General features: G+C 41.3%; 1 protein-coding gene across 1 annotated transcript; it reads left to right on the top strand.

The window, feature by feature from the left end:
- The first annotated feature begins 608 nt into the window (after window positions 1-608).
- On the top strand, window positions 609-19,006 carry gldc (glycine dehydrogenase (decarboxylating)). Its single transcript, XM_014414690.4, has 26 exons — window positions 609-896; window positions 1,630-1,929; window positions 2,106-2,184; window positions 5,161-5,296; window positions 5,707-5,871; window positions 6,112-6,189; window positions 7,008-7,155; window positions 7,310-7,506; window positions 7,604-7,700; window positions 7,784-7,889; window positions 8,144-8,283; window positions 9,124-9,204; window positions 9,353-9,450; window positions 10,148-10,232; window positions 10,348-10,389; window positions 10,484-10,626; window positions 11,269-11,344; window positions 13,030-13,155; window positions 13,504-13,653; window positions 15,449-15,561; window positions 15,731-15,872; window positions 16,377-16,488; window positions 16,599-16,694; window positions 16,890-17,062; window positions 17,157-17,237; window positions 17,730-19,006. Exons 2-26 carry the CDS (start codon window positions 1,642-1,644, stop codon window positions 17,868-17,870), a joined length of 3,093 nt encoding a protein of 1,030 aa, XP_014270176.1. The 5' UTR covers window positions 609-896; window positions 1,630-1,641; the 3' UTR covers window positions 17,871-19,006.
- The last annotated feature ends 245 nt before the right edge of the window (window positions 19,007-19,251 follow it).

Raw genomic sequence — 19,251 nt, 5'->3', positions numbered from 1 at the left:
GCAGGCAGTATTGTACAAGTTAAATCACATACAGTCATGTGATAAACTTTTCCCCAAACTCTATGTAGTTTTGTGAGAAAGTAAACTCCATGATTCAGTAGCTTGTAGAACCACAGTTGACAACAATAACTTAAAGTTTATCTTTTCTTCTTTGCATGCTCTGCACTTTGGGTCTTGTGTGTCCAACAGACATTCTTCCATTAACATTAAACATGCTAACTGAGGCCTATAGAGTCTGAAATGTAGCTCTTGAGAAAGCACTGCATAGACTGATGTTGGGGTTAATTTGCTGGGGTGTCCACCATTGCATGTGTTTGGACTGTGGGAAGAAGCCCTAATACCAGTTGAAAACATGCCCAAGTGCGCAAGAAGGGCCCCAGAAGGCCAGTGGACTTGAACCCTGCCTTCTTGCTGTGAGGCACCACAATGCTTTTGACTTGTGAATTATATTTTTGAACGATTAACATATTTTCCACCCCTATTTTAAAATATGAAATTTGCAAATCAGAGATGGCAGTAACAGGTAAAACAAGTCTGAATGACTCACCAGGAAGTAGTGTGTGTGAGAGAAATAAGTAAACCGATCAGAGCTCAACTGAAGCTGTGGTTAGAAGAACAGCTATCGACTCTCTGCATCACTGACTGGACAGGCAGCAATCTATAATAACCACATGCAAGAACTCTTTACAGCACAGCAGAGAATAATCTGCTCTCTTATGTAGTTTATTTCATCCCTGCACAGTCACCAAAGGGTGTACAGATTATATTTCCCAGAGTCATCTACACAGAATAGAGCGACAGCGTTCACCACTGAGATAAGACCTGTGTGGTTTGGAAACTTACGTTCAAGATCTGAAACAGCTGCGGAGACACTTTAATATCATCTGACATTTGCTGTGAGTGTGTTTTAACTAATTTAATAAGCCAGTTTCTAATAATTTTATTTGACTTTACTGATTTTTTAAACTGTCTATCTTATAGACCCACTTTATTACAGTGTATTCACTTTTCCCATAGCTTTTCATTTCCTTTTATAAAGATTTTTCACTCAATTAGCTTATTGAGCTCCTTTAGTGTTTCTTTACCTGAAATATCTTTATTCTGTGTAATTTCTTTTAGTTACTTGTGTGTTTATTCTATTTATTGAGCTGTTGTGGATTAAGTTGTTTTATTACAGATTATTTTTATCTTTCTTTAAACAACGATTTATTGGCATGTTTTCATCTCACAGGTTGTGGCTTTGTTTGTGAAACTGGAAAACACAAATAACGTGTGTTTAAAGTTCAGGTGTAACCACTTGCACTCACAGCACGTCCTGTTCCTAGTTTGTCTGTATTCTTGGCGGGTCGACTGATGAAATAATTCTGGATCCATACCCAACCTTATTATTCTTGCTAAATTGAAGATTATGGGCACGTGAAAAGTTGAGCAGCTGGTTAGCCGGGGCTCGTCACCGCGTCACGCAGCGTCTCCGCTCTGATTGGTCCGCTCTTGTGCAACTGTGCAGCCGTATAAACTCAGCAGTTTGAAGGAGTTGGCTGTATCTCCTGCGCCGGTCTCAGTGGGTAGAAAGTCTACTGAGTTAAGGGAGGGAAAGGCTTCACCAGTTTCTGCACGCTTGTCTCGCAGTGTGATTTAGAGATGCAGAGCTGCGCCAAGTCCTGGGGGGTCTTTTTGGCCAAGTCGGTGAATCCCGGCGCACCGCGCAGGCATTTGAGCGATAAGAGCCGCGTGGTTTGGAAACTTCAGTGCAAGATCCGAAACAGCTGCGCATCCCTAACAACATCAGCCCGGGCTCTGAGGACCTCTGCAACCGTCTCCTCCAGGCAGATAGAAAGGATTTTACCCAGACATGATGATTTTGCTGAGCGCCACATCGGTCCAGGTGAGAAGGAGAAGAGAGACATGTTGGATGTTCTGGGACTCGAGGTAAGATTTACGTCGCTGTTTCCCTCCCTCTATGAAATGGGCGCAAAAAAACCCACTCCTTTCATTTTCATTAAGACAAGTTTCAGCACAAAAACACCTGCACTGAGTGGCGTGTTTATGTCACTGGGTAGCGGTTTACGCGCCTTTGTTCATTAAACTTCCCCTTTTTCCTACAGTCAGTCGACCAGTTGATTGAAAACACAGTACCATCTTCTATCCGTCTGCAGAGGAGCTTGAAGATGGATGATCCAGTCTGTAAGTTTGGCCTGATGTGCACGTATGTGTTAGTGAAACAGTAGCTGAATCTCTTCCTGTTATTATAGCGCTGCAAGCTGCTGCCTAAATCTCCCTCGATGCGCCACCAATCTCAATTTCAAATTGTAAATGTAATTCAAATAAGTGTGTGTGTGTGTGTGTGTGTGTGTGTGTGTGTGTGTGTGTGGAGCGGGAATGAGTGTTAACCTCATATTGTGCCGCTTTATTTCAAATTTTAATTTATTTTTTTTAAAAACATGTCGAGCTTTTCCCACACCCAACTGGCGCTGAATGAAGCCAAGTGAGAGGCTGAAATGTAGGTTGCCCTTCTATTGTGTGGCGCGGAGCGCTCTCCCCTGTTAAGTCTTCCTTTGAACATATTTGGAGTTGTTTTTGCGAAACTCGGCGAGCGGCACCAATCTCCTGTTGGGAAGCCGATGCTCATAGGATGGCAACTGGAGTGTAAAGTTTAGCCTTGAGCTCCGGTCCCAAGTCCAGTTCAATCTGGTTACAGCGTTCACGTTACGTTACATCACAGCCGGGGATCCTAATAAGGTGGTTTCATGATGATGCATGGATGGTTTTTTTTCTTGCTCCTATACAACACGGATAGCCTACATTTCAGCAGCAGACGCAGACTGCTGCGTTTAATCCTATACAGCAGTCAATCTTTTTAACGCTTTTTAAGCTGCGGCTTTTTCAGCTCTAAGCTGATGGCTTTCTGTGTGAATTAACGTGTATTTTCATGTGGAGCTGTATTTTTGCTCAGTTTGTTTTGTGAAGTAGGCCTGTCCCTATCAAATGTGCAAAAATAGGGCTGGAGAGACAGGAGATTAAAAACATTACATATATAAATAAAAAAGCAGCATAAGTTACCATGGTTTCACAGATATGGCTCACCCTGCTAAGAATGACCTTCTTAATACAGAAAATCCAGATTCAATGCTGAAGTTACCTGGATGACATGAAATCCTGCTTCACAGTACAGACCTCAGGTCATCAAATTAGACAGATACAACCCCTGATGAACATGACATATCACACAATGTCTTTAGATGTTTAGCAAAAACTAAAATGCAGAAGCAGTTAGTGACAAACAAAGTGTAATTTAACTACCTTTAGCAGCGATAACTTTTTAGTAATCGTTTCAATCTCTCGCCTCATTGTGGAGGAATTTGGGCCCACTCTTCTTTACGGCATTGCTTCAGGTTGTTGAGGTTTCATTTATGCACAGCTCTCTGAAGGTACTTCCATTCAGCATATCAATCAGGTTGAGGTCTGGACTTTGACTAGGCCATTGCAACACCTTGATTCCCCCCTACCCCTTTCTTTTTTCCTTTAGAGATTCTGTTGTAGATTTTCTGCTGTGCTTGGGATCATTGTCCTGTTGTATGACCCAGTTTCAGTCAAGCTTTAGCTGTTGGACAGATGGCCTCACATTTGACTCCAGAATACTTGGGTATACAGAGGAGTTGAAGGTCGAATCTGACTGCAAGGTGCCCGGGTCATGTGGCTGCAAAAACATGTCCTAATTTAAGACATTGTAATGTCCTGATATGTAAAACCGAAAGAGAGAGTACTTTGCTTTTACCATGACTGTATGCTTATGAACTTGGATAAGCAAAAAAATAATTGATGCTCAATCAATTATGAGGGGGGAAAAAAAGGGGGGGGGGGGGCATGCAATCAAAACAGACCAATGTGTATTAGCTCAAAGTCTTAATTGGGGTCAATAAATGGTGAAATTGAATTGCACCCAACTTAATGCCAGGCTATTGATTTGAGGCATGTCTAAAACCTTTACACTTGCAATGAATGATGACTGAGCTCTTTATGCACAGTCGAAAGAGCTAAGTCATGACAGTTTTTCTAAATTTAACATTTATAGTAATAAAAGGATCTTTATAAGAGGTTTCTAATGCTCAGGTACTCTAACGTGTCTATTAGCCAGAGTGACGCTGACCTGCCTGTATGTCAGCCCCTCCTGACACTGTCAGTTTTCATAATGCAACAAGCCATGCTGAAGGAACAAACTGGAGGCCGTGCTGGTTTTCTGCTTGTTCAGCTTTGAAGGGCTTCAGTTTGCAAAGCCAGCAAAGGATTCTCTCTTCAACAATAGACCTCCTGGATGGTTGTGAATCAGCTTTTTTTGCTGCCCTGTAGAACTCTGGGACCATGGGAAAGCAGTCCAACTGAAACGAACTCCGGTTCGCACGTCTCATCAACTCACCCTGAGCGTCATCTCCAAATGTACTTTTATTTATAGTTTGTCCTGAATTTCCGAATACTTCTGCCTTTCCCCCCCATCTTTTAAAGAAGCTGTAAATATTCACTTGTATACTGGCTGTGGTCCCTCACGCCACCACGACTAGAGGTGTCCTCCTTTCACCAAAACGGGAGTAGCCAGGACTCTTGGTTCAAACGGGTGGTATTGTCCATTCCTTGGAGTTGCTAGGCAGCCAGAAAGGCCAGAGGAATCTCAGAGGCTGGTTGTGTCCTGGCAGAGCTCCCTTACAGGACTGGGAAATGAAGCTTAATGAAATTGAGGAAGTAACAATATGTACTAGATTTTGGGGCCAGTTTTTAGGGAACATAAGATGTATTTCTCTCAGTATTAAAATTTTATGTTATTAGTGATATGAAAAAGATGGTTGAGGCTCTCAGTAGAAAACAGATTAGCATTGGATTTCACTGACTTTTTAAAAAAAAAAACTATTTAGACCACCTGACTGCTCACTATAATGATTTTCTTCATCTTGTTACACAATCAGTGGCTCACGTGAGGGTTGCAATGTTGTTCATCAGACCTTCAGACAGGTGTTGTTGTTGTTTAGCAGCAGACATGACAGATGTATCACATGATGTAATTTAAGTAGAACTGTTTTAACACTTACCAACATCCTGTATTTCTCACTTATGACTCAGTGACTGTTGTTTGGAATAAGTTTAAACAGCTTCCTTTTAAATATTTTGCAGGTGAGAATGAAGTTCTGGAGTCCCTTCAAAAGATTGCATCAAAAAACAAAGTATGGAGGTCCTACATCGGCATGGGTTACTACAACTGCTCCGTACCGCCGCCCATCCAGCGCAACCTCCTGGAGAATGCAGGCTGGTGAGTGCCGTCAGGCTACCTTGGATCGGAAGAAATGTGACAAAAGTGGTGTGAGCTGGTTTCTTCTGTGGACAATTAATGATATTTATTCCTAAATTTGGGATACTAATTTGAAGCTTAACTGTCATGGTGCAGAGTAACGTGCCCTCAATAAGAAGTCTTGTGATTTGATTTCACTTGGGGTCTTGTGAGAACTGCATTGCTCCAATGTTTTGCTGAACAAAATTTTCTTTCACACAGTTCCAAGTCAGCTATTCCGACCCACATTTTCTCTAAACTCTTAGGGTCAGAGAAGACATACAATGGCCTCCCCTGACCAGTCTTGGGTCCATAAATGCCATCGACTTTGTGCTATTGTTCTTCTGTCCAGTCTCGCTCTGTTGAATCATTGTTTTGGGTTTTGTTCACAGGGTCACTCAGTACACCCCTTACCAGCCTGAGGTCGCTCAGGGTCGCCTGGAGTCTCTTCTCAACTACCAGACCATGATCTGTGACATCACAGGCATGCCTGTGGCTAACGCCTCTCTGCTTGATGAGGGAACTGCTGCTGCTGAGGCCATGCAGCTCTGTCACAGGTATTTACATGCTGACCTGTTTAGACAAAAGTGCTCAGTTGATCAGAATCAGAAACTTTATTGTCATTGTCACGAGAACAACGAAATGAAGAATCTTGAATATAGTCTTGTGAAATTATATTTTGGCCACTAGAATGGATCGTAGTCTGTGCCACCTGTTGTAGATTCAAGATGTAGTGTGTGTGTGTGTGTATTAAACCTGCCTTACAGTGGTCTGTTATTGATTTTTGCTTCTCACAGACAAAACAAAAGAAGAACCTTCTACGTTGACCCACGCTGCCATCCCCAGACTATTGCTGTAGTGCAGACCAGAGCTAAGTATGCATCATAGACAGTCAATGTATGAGGTCTCCAGTAACAGTAAATCATAAAAAAGAATCTAAATATCTTTAATATTAAAATTACAAGATTGAAGTAAAAAATATTGCAAAGGTGTTGTCCTAGGCAACTTTATTTTATTTTATTTTTTTTAAATTCCCTGAGGTGTATTCTCTGTTGTGCCATCATGTCCTCCTCGGGGTTCTGTCTTTGTGCACCCTGGACCACGTCAGCTCTCCTGCTACATTTACTTGCCTTTGCAGTGTGTCCTGGATCGTCTTCATGCTGACAAAATGACAGCCCGTTAAGTTAGTTTTATTTTGGGGAAGAGGACAAAGTGGCAGGGTGCCAAACCTGGCAAGAAGGCTTGGTGATGTGCAACACTGGTATTTCATGCTGCCGGTGAGCGGTTGCACCCTGGAACACATCCCAGTTGAGGTCAGGATGTGGCCTTGGTGGTGTTTCCTGACCTGATGCATTGCATTTAGTCTTAGACGCTGGCTGTTTCACTGTTCCGTTTTTGAATTGATGGAGCCTTGCGTCCATTGCTAACGATGATCGTCTACGTCAATGTTGTGTGACTTTTACACACAAGACAAAGTTTGCTCATCCAAGTGTTCAGACCTGAACGGGGAGATTGAAATGTAGCTGCAGGGGTACTTGAAGTGGTCCAGAACTGCACAAAAATACTACCTTGAAGGGGAATTTAAATTGGGGGTATTGATATTTTTATTTATTTTTTTTTTAATTTGGGCGCAAGTTTGATTGCATCCTATGTCTGTATTTTGATCATTCAAGTTTTGACTGCTGTGTTGCAGCTATATTGGGGTAAAAACTGTTCTAAAGCTGCCTCATGAGATGGACTTCAGTGGACAAGATGTGAGCGGTGTGCTGTTTCAATATCCAGACACTGATGGCAGAGTGGAAGACTTCACTGCGCTTGTAGATCAAGCACACAAGGGCGGGGTAAGAAAGCTTTAACCACAAAAAGAAATGTAAAAGCTCCCCAAAAGAACCGTGGGAGCAGGGGATATAATTAGGCTTAAGAATGATCTTAATAACAAATGGGAACATCTTTGTTCATTTCCACTGCTGAGATTGGTTTTTATCTCCTGTCCAGGCCCTGGCTTGCTGTGCCACAGACCTATTGGCACTGTGTGTGCTACGTCCCCCTGGAGAATTTGGTGTTGATATCGCACTGGGCAGTTCCCAGCGGTTTGGGGTTCCTCTTTGCTACGGCGGTCCACATGCTGCCTTTTTTGCGGTTAGAGAAAACCTGGTCCGGATGATGCCTGGCAGAATGGTTGGAGTCACCAAGTGAGAAGCGACCTTCAGGGTTCAAGATTGCTAATCTTCTTTTCTGAGTAAACTGATGACAGTAGTAAGATGGTTGAATGCTATGCTGTTGTTGCAGAGATGCAGCTGGTAAAGAAGTGTATCGTCTTGCACTGCAGACCAGAGAGCAGCACATCCGCAGAGATAAGGCAACCAGCAACATTTGCACTGCGCAGGTACGATCCAGGTTTATATGCGTCCTTCATTTTGGTGAAATGCATTACTCTAAATTAATTACAAAAAATTACTGTTTTCCTAGGCTCTGCTGGCCAATATGGCTGCTATGTATGCACTGTATCATGGCCCCCAGGGACTAAAACACATTGCGAAGAGGACACATGGTGCTGCTTTGATCCTTGCAGAAGGTATATAAATATATATGCAACATTGCAGTAAAACTTCAGTCCTCACTCAAATTGAGAAATTGTTATTTAAAAAAAAAAATGCTTTCCTCCTTGTGAACTGCGAATTTCTCATTTTACTTTGTGCACGTTCTCAGTAATGAGTGGTTAAAGACTGGATAGAGACAAATATGTCACCAAATTTCTGTTCTTTGTCTTTATCCAAACTTCTCCCCGTAAACATGCCGTGCACAGTTAATTCGTACATTTTCTTTCAGGTCTGAAGAGAGCGGGACACCGGCTGCAGAGCGAAATGTTCTTTGACACACTAAAGATCAGCTGTAGCGTGGCTGCCAAAGATATCCTGGAGAGAGCTGAGCAGAGGAAGATAAACCTGCGAGTCTACGCCGATGGAGTGGTGAGGATCAAAAAATATTTTGGGGAAAGCGCTGGACTGATTAAGGTGGTCTAAGCCTGCAGAAGTGCAGCGACTTGCAGTTTTTGGATAATGCTTTGTAATTGGTGCACTGCAAAAAAAGGAGTGGAAATTAATGCTGCCTCATGTATATGCAGAAACTTTTTTTTTTTTTTTTCTCTTCCTGCAGTAGTTTTCAGGCTGAAATGGGAGGGGATAGGGGATCTTTGCCCAGAAGCAACTGATTGTTGTAGCTCCTAGAAAACTCTGAATATGGCTTATAGGGATGAAGGGAAGTTTAGCACATTAATTAGATCTAAAACTGGATAAGATGAAAAATCCTGTAATTGGACATGTGGGGAAAAATGTTGGGTGCAAAAGAGAATTCTTGAGAGGATCAAGAACCAGTGAATCCAATTTAAACTTTGTAAGAGTGGATGTGACTTTTTAGCTAGTCTAACACACTTCCTCACTCATACAGGAAGAGCCAAAATATAGGAGTGCATAACAGCAGGTTCATTGGTTTAAACATATTGACAAATGATGCATGTAATGTATAATGAATGGATTGATACATAAATCACTTGGCATTCCTGAGATCAGTGTCAATGTTCCCTAATTAACTTTTCTGCAGTACGAATTTTCAATTTCACTGAGCTGGGATTGCAAACAAACCCACTGTTTGTTATAGATAAGCTGTCAGAACAAGTGCTAGTCTCAAGTTTTCACCCCCCCCCCCCCCCCCCCCCCCCCCTTTTTACTGTTTAGGGTGAAAGACTTGAGTCGCTGGAACACTTTAAAAAAAAAAAAAAAAAATCCTCTTTTCGTCTTCTCTTTGAACAGTTGGGCGTCTCTCTCGATGAAACGGTGACTGAGAGGGATTTGGATGACTTGCTCTGGGTCTTTGGCTGTGAATCTTCTGCTGTATGTTGATGGTTACTTCCATTGTTTGTTTGTGCTGTCTAAGTTATTCATTACTTAATATGTTACTGGTTTTTAATTTGAGCAGTTATTGTTTTATGGTTATGGAGATTGGTGAGAGAATGACTTGGCTTTAATTTGAACCTTTCAGGAGCTGATAGCTGAAAAGATGGGCGAGCGGGTGAAGGGGATCATGGGAAGTCCTTTCAAGAGGACAAGCAAATACCTTACACACCAGGTCTTCAACAGGTCTGTTCCCAGTTTAAGGACTGTACTGTTCCCAAGGTGGGGGTGTGTGTGTGTGTGTGTGTGTGTGTGTGTGTGTGTGTGTGTGTGTGTGGCATTTTAGCTGTAATAACCTTTGATTAACTGCACAATAAGAACTTTAATGGTGTTGCAGTCATATCTTACAACACCAGTAGTTCCATAAATGCAGTCTTGTATCCAGGCTTCCTGTGTCTGAGCCCTACGTTTATTCTTTGACATGATCCTTGACATAAAGAGGGTAAAACTTTTAGTTAACCTTAGGTAGTGTGTGCACAGATCAGCCACAACATTTGGACCATCTCCCCAATATTGAGCTAGAGTATTGTTAGCAGTGGGGTGGGGCCACTTTGGATTGACCATATTCTAAGGGTGTAACAACTCCAAAGACGATACCCATGTTGAACTGTTACTGCCTCATCAATGAAAGCTGTAATGCATGAGAATTTTTAACCTTACTTTTGTAATTTATCCCTTTTAAAGAGGTTGTGGTATGAACGTGTCGCTCATATGATTGATGTGTTTGGGATGTGGAAATTTGGAGAGTCGGTGCTTTAGGGTATTTGCGGTGTTTCTGGAGCAGTCTTGGTTGGCTGCTGCATGTCCAAGATCCAAAACATAGCATTATTGCCATGCGAGCCCTCTAAGTGTTCGTGTCTCTGCTTCTTGTTTTTTCCTTCAGTTACCATTCTGAGACCAACATTGTGAGATATATGAAGCGTCTGGAGAATAAGGACCTCTCCTTAGTCCACAGCATGATACCCCTGGTGAGGCTACCATAAGTCAAGGCAGAGGTTCAGGTTCACAGATAGTTGAAATTTATAGCATGCTTTATACTAGTGTGATAAAGTAGTGGGAAAAAAAAAAAGTTTTTATTTTCAGGGCTCCTGTACCATGAAGCTAAACAGCTCATCAGAGCTCATGGTGAGTATAAACAGGAACTAGTTTTTCAGTTTTCTTCAGGTGTAACATGAAATGCTTTTGAGTAATTATGTCTCACTGCTGTATCCTCTGACAGCCCATCACATGGAGGGAGTTTGCCAACATCCATCCTTTCGTGCCCCTGGATCAGGCAGAGGGCTACCAGAAACTCTTCAGACAGCTGGAGAAAGACCTCTGTGAGGTGACAGGCTATGACAAGATCTCGTTCCAGCCAAACAGGTGAGGGCACAAAATTATGTACTTGTTGGTGCACAGACCGTATCAGTTGGGTGGGCATGATATTTGGTAAAGACGGGAGCATGTTCCTCTTTAAGATGATTACTTTGATGGTTCCGTGCAGTGCAATCAAATTATCCCGAACCCTCCTTCTGGATCGTAGAACCTCTGCAGAAGGAAGGAAATGCTCAAAGCAAGCACTTAGCAATACAGTTTTCCTTTACAAACATTTGTGAAAGAACCGTTATTTCAGAGAGCTCACTGAATTGGAGAGTGGTGCTGAACGTAGGATGGGGATGGTGCCTTTGCAACACAAAAGTTTGTGGAAAATCTAAAAGGGAAGAAATTTCGCAATCGACTTTTAAAGGGGAATCTCAGCAACATTATTAAAGCGGTGCATAGCTGGTTTCACACTTGCAGGATTAACTTGCAGGATATTACAGCTGATAAGCGACACACCCACCTCTGCTCTCTGTCACTGCTTATCAGTGTGTTCATGGTGGCGCATGCTACATTGGCCAAGAATGCACCTAGCTTCATCCCATCTTTCCCTCCTCTTTTGGTAATGTCTGCAGACTGGTCTTTGGACTTTGATGAGGCTGTGTGTGTTCTATGCATGACTATGGTGTCTGCCTTATTTTTCAGTGGTGCTCAGGGAGAATATGCAGGCCTGGCTGCCATAAAAGCCTACCTGAACTCAAAGGGGGAGAGTTCAAGAAGTGTAAGTGTCCTGGAAAGAGCAAAAGTAACAGGATTGCAGTCATGGTTAATTATGTTATTTTATCCAACCCAAAATTATTTTAAGCTAGAGTCTCTAGTCTCTGCAAGAAAATGGAATCCTTTTTTAATTTAAACTTGACTCTGAGGAAGAGCCTCATCTTCTGAAAACTCTAGAGTTAAAATGATGATCCACTGAACTTTAAAAAAAAAAAAATACCTGGAGGTATAGAAACTTTGAGTTTCTAAGTTTCATTTTCAATTAAAGTGCTTACAAATATACACTGTTTAGCCACAACATTAAAGTTGCTGCCCTGGCATTGTGCAGTTCTTCTTTTTTTGGGTGACGTAAAGGCGGGCGGAGTGCACAATGCTTGGCAAGTGTTTTTCTATCAGTTCAGAGGAATCCTTTTGCAACTGGCACTAGGATGGCAGATTCTTTGGGTCCTGTGGGGTCCAGGGTGACATGTCCATGGATCAGGCTTGGTCTGTGCATGCAGAGCTTGAATTTTTGAGAGCAGCTGCTTCTGACGTTTTCCTTTTTCCTGAGCAGTTTTTGCAGTGTCCTAGTAACTATGCTCCTGTCATTGGGAGAGCTATTGCTGTTTGAGGTGCGCTTGGTCTGCAACAATATATAAGCAGATGGTATGCATCAAAGCAACATTCACATGAGTGCCAAAGGTTTCTGAGCAGAACTTCATATGGCAACTAAGTTATCAATGTTTAGCTGTTGGTGTATCTAATCAGGTGACATTGAGAAGACTTTGCTGACTTGTAAAGACTATTTACTATCAGTATTATCCTTCCTGATACTGACAGGCTAACAGAGTATTAGCACATATGCCCTACAGGGTAACCCCCCCCCCCCATCAGTGACAGGGTTTTTGTTGTAAATTGAAACATCTGTGATGTTAAAGCATTCTCAACAGTAGCTCCTAAAGTATCCTGACATTCTTATTGATTGTTGAAGGATGATGAGATGCTACCCAAAATTAAAGACTAGCGTACTGAAGTATTTTCTCTTCTGTCATTTTATTATTTTTATTGCTTCCTAATAAGTAAATCTTAGTAGCCTGATTCCTGGAACTAGTCAAGGTCCAAACTGGCATCTGTTTGTGCAAACAAGGAGCTGAAAATGCTGTGATCCCATAGGCTAGCTGTTTTTTAAGACTCCATATTTGGAGGTTTTAAGACTTTGTCAAGTGAGAGTTCCTGGAGTGACAGCAAAGCACTGTTTTTCAGGTCAGTCATGTCTTTTTTGGCTAACACCGGATCCATGTGCCCTGGTTTGCCTGTGAAACTGGGTTGCAAAATGCCAGACGTGTCACCCTAATAAGGGATAAAAATCAGTTAATGACCTGCAGGCAGGTTACTCATTAGTAGCAGAGATCAAAGAGAGCTGCAGTTTCCTCCCACTGAGACCTTAAAAGTTAAGTTTTTGTATAAATGAAATTGTAAAAGTAGCTTAAGCCACCAGTCTCACTAATTTAATTATATCTATTTTTGTTTTTATTTAATTGAGCTTCACTTTGGATCTGAAATATCTATGGCTTTAATTGGCTCGGTTTCTCTTGTTGCATAACCTGCAGTCACAGCAGTTTTGGCGTGACTTTGGATTATGGTTAGGACAATGACTCAAGCTGCATTTTGCTTGTTCTGCTTTGCTGACTATTTTTCCCATTGCCTCAGGTTTGTCTAATCCCCAAGTCTGCACACGGGACCAACCCAGCAAGCGCTCAGATGGCAGGAATGAAGGTTCAAGTGGTGGAGGTGGATAAGGATGGCAACATCGATCTGTCTCACCTGAAGGCCCTGGTGAGAAAACGGATGCTGTTGTACAAGATTTGTCTGCAAATATTAACAGGTTTATCCAAGACAGACATGTCCAGTTTCATAGGTGGATTTGAAGGGAATCTATTTTTTTTGGAGTATTTTTGCTCTGCATGACTCACAGCTCAAAATAATCCTCATTTATTGTAAACTCATGCAATCCTTCACGCTGTGAAACAAGCTCTTTTGATGCCTCTGGTCTTAAGTTGATCCTCACTCTAATCCAAATGTGTTCATTAATCCAAGTGTGTTCATGAAGGACTGGAACTTTGACTTCATGTAAATGATGTGACACAGCTTTATTATTATTTTTTTACATGTTTATCTTTCCAGGTGGACAAACACAAGGCAAACCTGGCAGCCATGATGATCACCTACCCCTCCACCTTTGGTGTGTTTGAAGAGCATGTCGGAGACGTTTGTGACCTTATTCACAAAAACGGTGGCCAAGTGTACCTGGATGGCGCCAACATGAATGCCCAGGTAATGCAATAAGTACAGTGGGATGCAAAAGTTTGGGCAACCTTGTTAATAGTCCTTATTATCCTGTATAAATCGTTGGTTGTTACGATAAAAAAATGTTAGTTAGATATATCATATAGGAGAAACACAGTGATATTTGAGAAGTAAATTGAAGTTTATTGGATTTACAGAAAGTGTGCAATAATTGTTTAAACAAAATCAGGCAGGTGCATAAATTTGGGCACCACAAAAAAAGAAATGAAATAAATATTTAGCAGATCCGCCTTTTGCAGAAATTACAGCCTCTAAACGCTTCCTGTATGTTCCAATGAGAGTCTGGATTGTGGTTGACGGTATTTTGGACCATTGCTCTTTACATAACATCTCTAGTTCATTCAGGTTTGATGGCTTCCGAGCATGGACAGCTGTCTTTAACTCACACCACAGATTTTCAATAATATTCAGGTCTGGGGACTGAGATGAACGTTCCAGAACGCTGTACTTGTTCCTCTGCATGAATGCCTTGGGATTTTGAGCAGTGTTTCTGGTCGTCGTCTTGTTGAAAGATCCAGCCCCGGCGCAGCTTCAGCTTTGTCACTGATTCTTGGACTTTGGTCTCCAGAATCTGCTGATACTGAGTGGAATCCATGTGTCCCTCAACTTTGACAAGATTCCCAGTCCCTGCACTGGCCACACAGCCCCACAGCATGATGGAACCACCACCATATTTTACTGTAGGTAGCAGGTGTTTTTCTTGGAATGCTGTGTTATTTTTTTCCTCCATGCATAACGCCCCTTGTTATGCCCAAATAACTCAATTTTAGTTTCATCAGTCCACAGCACCTTATTCCGCAATGAAGCTGGCTTGTCCAAATGTGCTTTAGCAAACCTCAAGCGGCTCTGTTTGTGCTGTGGGGGGAGAAAAGGCTTCCTCTGAATCACTCTCGCATACAGCATCTCCTTGTGTAAAGTGTGCTGAATGGTTGAACGATGCACAGTGACTCCATCTGCTGCAAGATGATGTTGTAGGTCTTTGGTGCTGGTCTGTGGGTTGACTCTAACTGTTCTCACCATTCGTCGCTTCTGTCTATCCGAGATTTTTCTTGGTCTGCCACTTCGAGCCTTAACTTGAACTGAGCCTGTGGTCTTCCATTTTCTCAATATGTTCCTAACTATGGAAACAGACAGCTTAAATCTCTGAGACAGCTTTCTGTATCCTTCCCCTGAACCATGATGGTGAACAATCTTTGTCTCTAGGTCATTTGAGTTGTTTTTGAGACCCCCATGTTGCTACTCTTCAGAGAAAATTAAGAGGAGGAAAACTTACAATTGACCCCCTTAAATACTCTTTCTCATTATTGGATTCACCTGTGTATGTAGGTCAGGGGTCACTGAGTTTACCAAGCCAATTTGAGTTCCAGTAATTAGTTCTAAAGGTTTTGGAATCAATAAAATGACAACAGTGCCCAAATTTATGCACCTGCCTGATTTTGTTTAAACAATTATTGCACACTTTCTGTAAATCCAATAAACTTCATTTCACTTCTGAAATATCACTGTGTGTGTCTCCTGTATGATATATTTAACTGACTTTTTTTTTTTTTTTTTTTATTGTAACAACGGGAAAATGATGACTATTAACAAGGTTGCCCAAACTTTAGCATCCCACTGTATCTGTTTTTTGTAAAAGGGTAAAGACTGAGCTTATATCAGTTTTTTTTTTTTTTTTTTTTTTTTTTCTTTTCTTGTTTTTGCAAGGTTTTTCTGTAGAATATTTAATTTAAATAAAAAAATTTGTTCTTGCTCTGCCTTGAAGGTGGGCTTGTGTCGTCCTGGAGATTACGGGTCGGATGTTTCTCACCTAAACCTGCACAAAACCTTCTGCATCCCTCACGGTGGAGGAGGGCCCGGCATGGGGCCAATTGGAGTGTAAGTCAGTGGATATAAAGGGAGAAATGGTGACTAGTTTGATGTGAATTTGTTTATAAAAAGAGAAATTTTTTCTTTTTTTTTTTTTTTTTTTTTTTTTTTTTTTTTTTTGGTTCTTATTTTGTGATGATTCTCTGACCCGACAGTATATTCATCTATTTCTTATCAGGAAGGCGCACCTTGCCCCCTTCTTACCAAGCCACCCGGTGGTTTCCATGCAGTCAGTGAACATCAGCAGCTCACTGGGCACCATCAGCGCAGCTCCCTGGGGCTCCAGTGCCATCCTGCCAATCTCCTGGGCTTACATTAAGGTCAGCACAGATAAACTGAGTTGAGACCACATTGAAACACATTGGTAAACTCGTTTCCACTAATCTGTTAGCATGTTTGAAACTGTTACTTAACAGTGTGTGATTTTTAAAAGTCTACAGTCACAAGTCACTGAAAACTTCCTGGGCTCTGTTTTTGTCACATGAGTAGTTGGTCACCTGGCTCTCACTTCAACTTAAGACAACATGAACAAAAGTGTTAATTTGTGATAAACATCCAGGGAAAGAAGTCATTAACTTTAACAGCTACTCTACATAGCTGATACATTTTGAGGCAGCAGCCCGCCACCCAAACTCCACCCTGTTTACCAGCAGGTGGAGGAAATATGCACATTATATAAAAAGAAAAGCAAAAAGAGGGGCAGTTGTTGGACAGTGCTAATACTGCTAATAAAGAAAAATGTTATATTAAAGCTGTATTAAAATGTTCTTTTGAACATTGGGCTTTTTGAAGCCCAGATGCTTTAATTCTGTTTTGGTGTTTAGATGATGGGATCCAGGGGACTGCGGCACGCTACAGAAGTGGCCATCCTTAATGCCAACTACATGGCCAAGAGGCTGGAAGGTCACTATAAAATCCTTTACAGAGGCAGGAAAGGTATGGTGCCGTCTCTGTGGACGTGTAGTGATGTACTCTCATTTTAAAATAAATAAAACCGCATAACTAACTATCTTTTTTTTTTTCCCCCTCCTTCTTTTTGTGCACAGGTTTTGTAGCCCATGAGTTCATTCTGGACGTGAGGCCATTCAAGAAGACGGCTAATATTGAGGCTGTTGACGTGGCCAAGAGGCTGCAGGATTATGGTACCACATCACTCTGTCGGCCACAGTGTTTTATTGGTGGCCAAAAAATACCTTTGATTTGAGTATTTGTAGAATATGTATGTATGTATGTATGTATGTATGTCCCTTTCATAATTTTTATCAGATGCATATTGATACCTATTGTTTATTATTGTAGTAGTATTATATATTTTCTTCTCTACTATTTGTGTCTAGGTTTCCATGCACCCACTATGTCTTGGCCAGTGGCAGGTACTCTTATGATTGAGCCTACAGAATCGGAAGACAAGGCTGAGATGGACCGTTTCTGCGACGCCCTGCTAGCCATCAGACAGGAGATCGCAGAAATCGAGGAGGGAAGGATGGACTCGCGCATCAACCCACTTAAGGTTTCTGTGCTGAAAACATACCATACAGTGGTTAATATAAAGCTGTGATATCTGAAGTCGTCATGCAAGTGTATGTCTTTGTGCCTGCGTGCAGATGGCCCCTCACTCTTTGGCGTGCATCTCAACATCCAGCTGGGACAGACCCTACTCCAGGGAGTGTGCTGCCTTCCCCTTGGTGAGTACCTTTATCCCATTAGACTTATTCAATGCCCCACACTCCAAAACGACTACAACTGACTTAATATGCAATGCATATTGTAAATTTTTCTCCTTTATTAAATTGAAAAACAAAAACAAAACAACTTCAATTATGTTTCCTTTGTTGCAGGAAAAAATGCATAATATGAAATCCCTGTTACTTTTGGGAAAGTCAAACTCGGTGAAAGCAGCTGTACTGTTTAAAGAACTTGTATTTATCGCCCTCTAGTGGTGAAAAATAAGAAGTGTAATTTGTCTCATGTCCTGTAGCCAACAACTTTTTCAGATTACTTAGCAATAGAGTTTTGGTTTTAATTAAGTTATAGATGCCCTGATTTAGTCAACATTGGTAATGGGGTTTGTTGACTGTTCACATTTTACATTTAATGCAAAGCCGGCTACTTGAAATGAGCTTTGTATAAATGTATTGTTTGAATTTTTTGACCCCTCTTTTCTCCCTTCTTCATAGCCCTTCATAAAACCTGAGACCAAATTCTGGCCTAGCATCTCCAGGATCGATGACATCTATGGCGACCAGAACCTCATGTGCACCTGCCCACCCATGGAGGTGTATGAGTCTCCATATGAGGAGAAGAGAGCCTCCTCCTAGATACTCTCTGTGGCTCAGTCCCATTGTCCAGCCAGCGCACACAACCTCCAATTTTAAACATCTGTGATTTTTATAGAAGTTCTATATAGTGGTAAATTTCCTCAAAACCTGCACTAGGGCTCTGAAATCTCCAGGGAGACCCTCGAGTTTCTTAATTTTCACAGTGAAGCAGATCTGAGCTGCCGCTGATGTAACGGGTGGAAAAGCGTGCGAGGTGGATGATGGGACTGGCCTCTCTCTGACTGCACCCTTTTTGTGGGGTTGTAGGCTTTTGCCCTGACTTGAACTACTCAAATTGACCAAAGGTGTGACTTATTGCTATTCCAAGCTTGCGAAAATAAGCGCACCATTCAACACAGAGGCCGCTCCATAGCCCACCTCTGAAATGCTGTACTTTAAGCCAAGTGCAGATAATGTGACATCTGTAATTGCTCTTGGTGCCTCTGTTCTGTGTAAAATAGCTGCTTTCATTTCAACTTTTTTTTTTTTTTTTTTAAACTGTCATTATAGGAGTAATTAAGCCTTTTTTGTAACACTTTATAATAACCATCAATTGAATGAGTAATTGATAATTAAACTTTATTTGATTCTGTTAAGCTGTGAACTTGTATGTAAACAGTCATCTGGATGGCAATTGTAAAGTCTGAAATGTTTATACTAGTTGTTTTACAGAGTAAGTAGGCAAGTGAGATGTCGATGGAGTAAACGCTGTAGACTGTAAATATGGAGGTCGTACATTTTCCTGCTTCACTGGCAATTTGGTTTTGTTTTCAGCATCTCCAACATCCCGGTTTTTGCTTTGCTGGCAGTTTGGTTCAGTTTAAGCACCAAACGCGCACCAACGGGTTTGATTAAACGGCAGTATTTTATGATTAATTTGTGTGATAAATAAAAGAATCTTGTAAATAACAGCCATTACGTTGTTTGATGGTAAGTTAATTAAACATTACACAATATCAGGTCACAAGTGATGGTTATTTTAAGGTGTTACTTTTTTGTGAATATATCTCTTTTATTTGAAAATGTTTTTTTAATGTAGTAACAAAGTAGGTAGTCCTCATTTAAAATCAGTTTTTCTAATCTAAACTATTTGTCTGTAGGGGAAAAATGAATGTATTAAAAGCATTCTCTCCAAAGTGTGTACATGTTTTGTATGAAGATTAACAAGATACGCTTAGTAAACTACTCAATAAGACATTTTGCCAAAAAACTATGCATATAATTGATTTTTGTGTACTTAATCTCAACATGTTAGTTTCCACGAACGAAAGAAGCTGATATTTCCCATCGTTAACCCACCCATCAGCCCGGACCACCAAAAATCTTCAGAAAGGGCACACGGTCTTATTAATAGTCTAAATTTATTTATTTTTTGAGGAAA

This window comes from Maylandia zebra, linkage group LG12 (assembly GCF_041146795.1).
Source record: "Maylandia zebra isolate NMK-2024a linkage group LG12, Mzebra_GT3a, whole genome shotgun sequence".
Classification (NCBI taxonomy): domain Eukaryota; kingdom Metazoa; phylum Chordata; class Actinopteri; order Cichliformes; family Cichlidae; genus Maylandia; species Maylandia zebra.
This window is presented reverse-complemented; position numbering and strand designations above follow the sequence as displayed.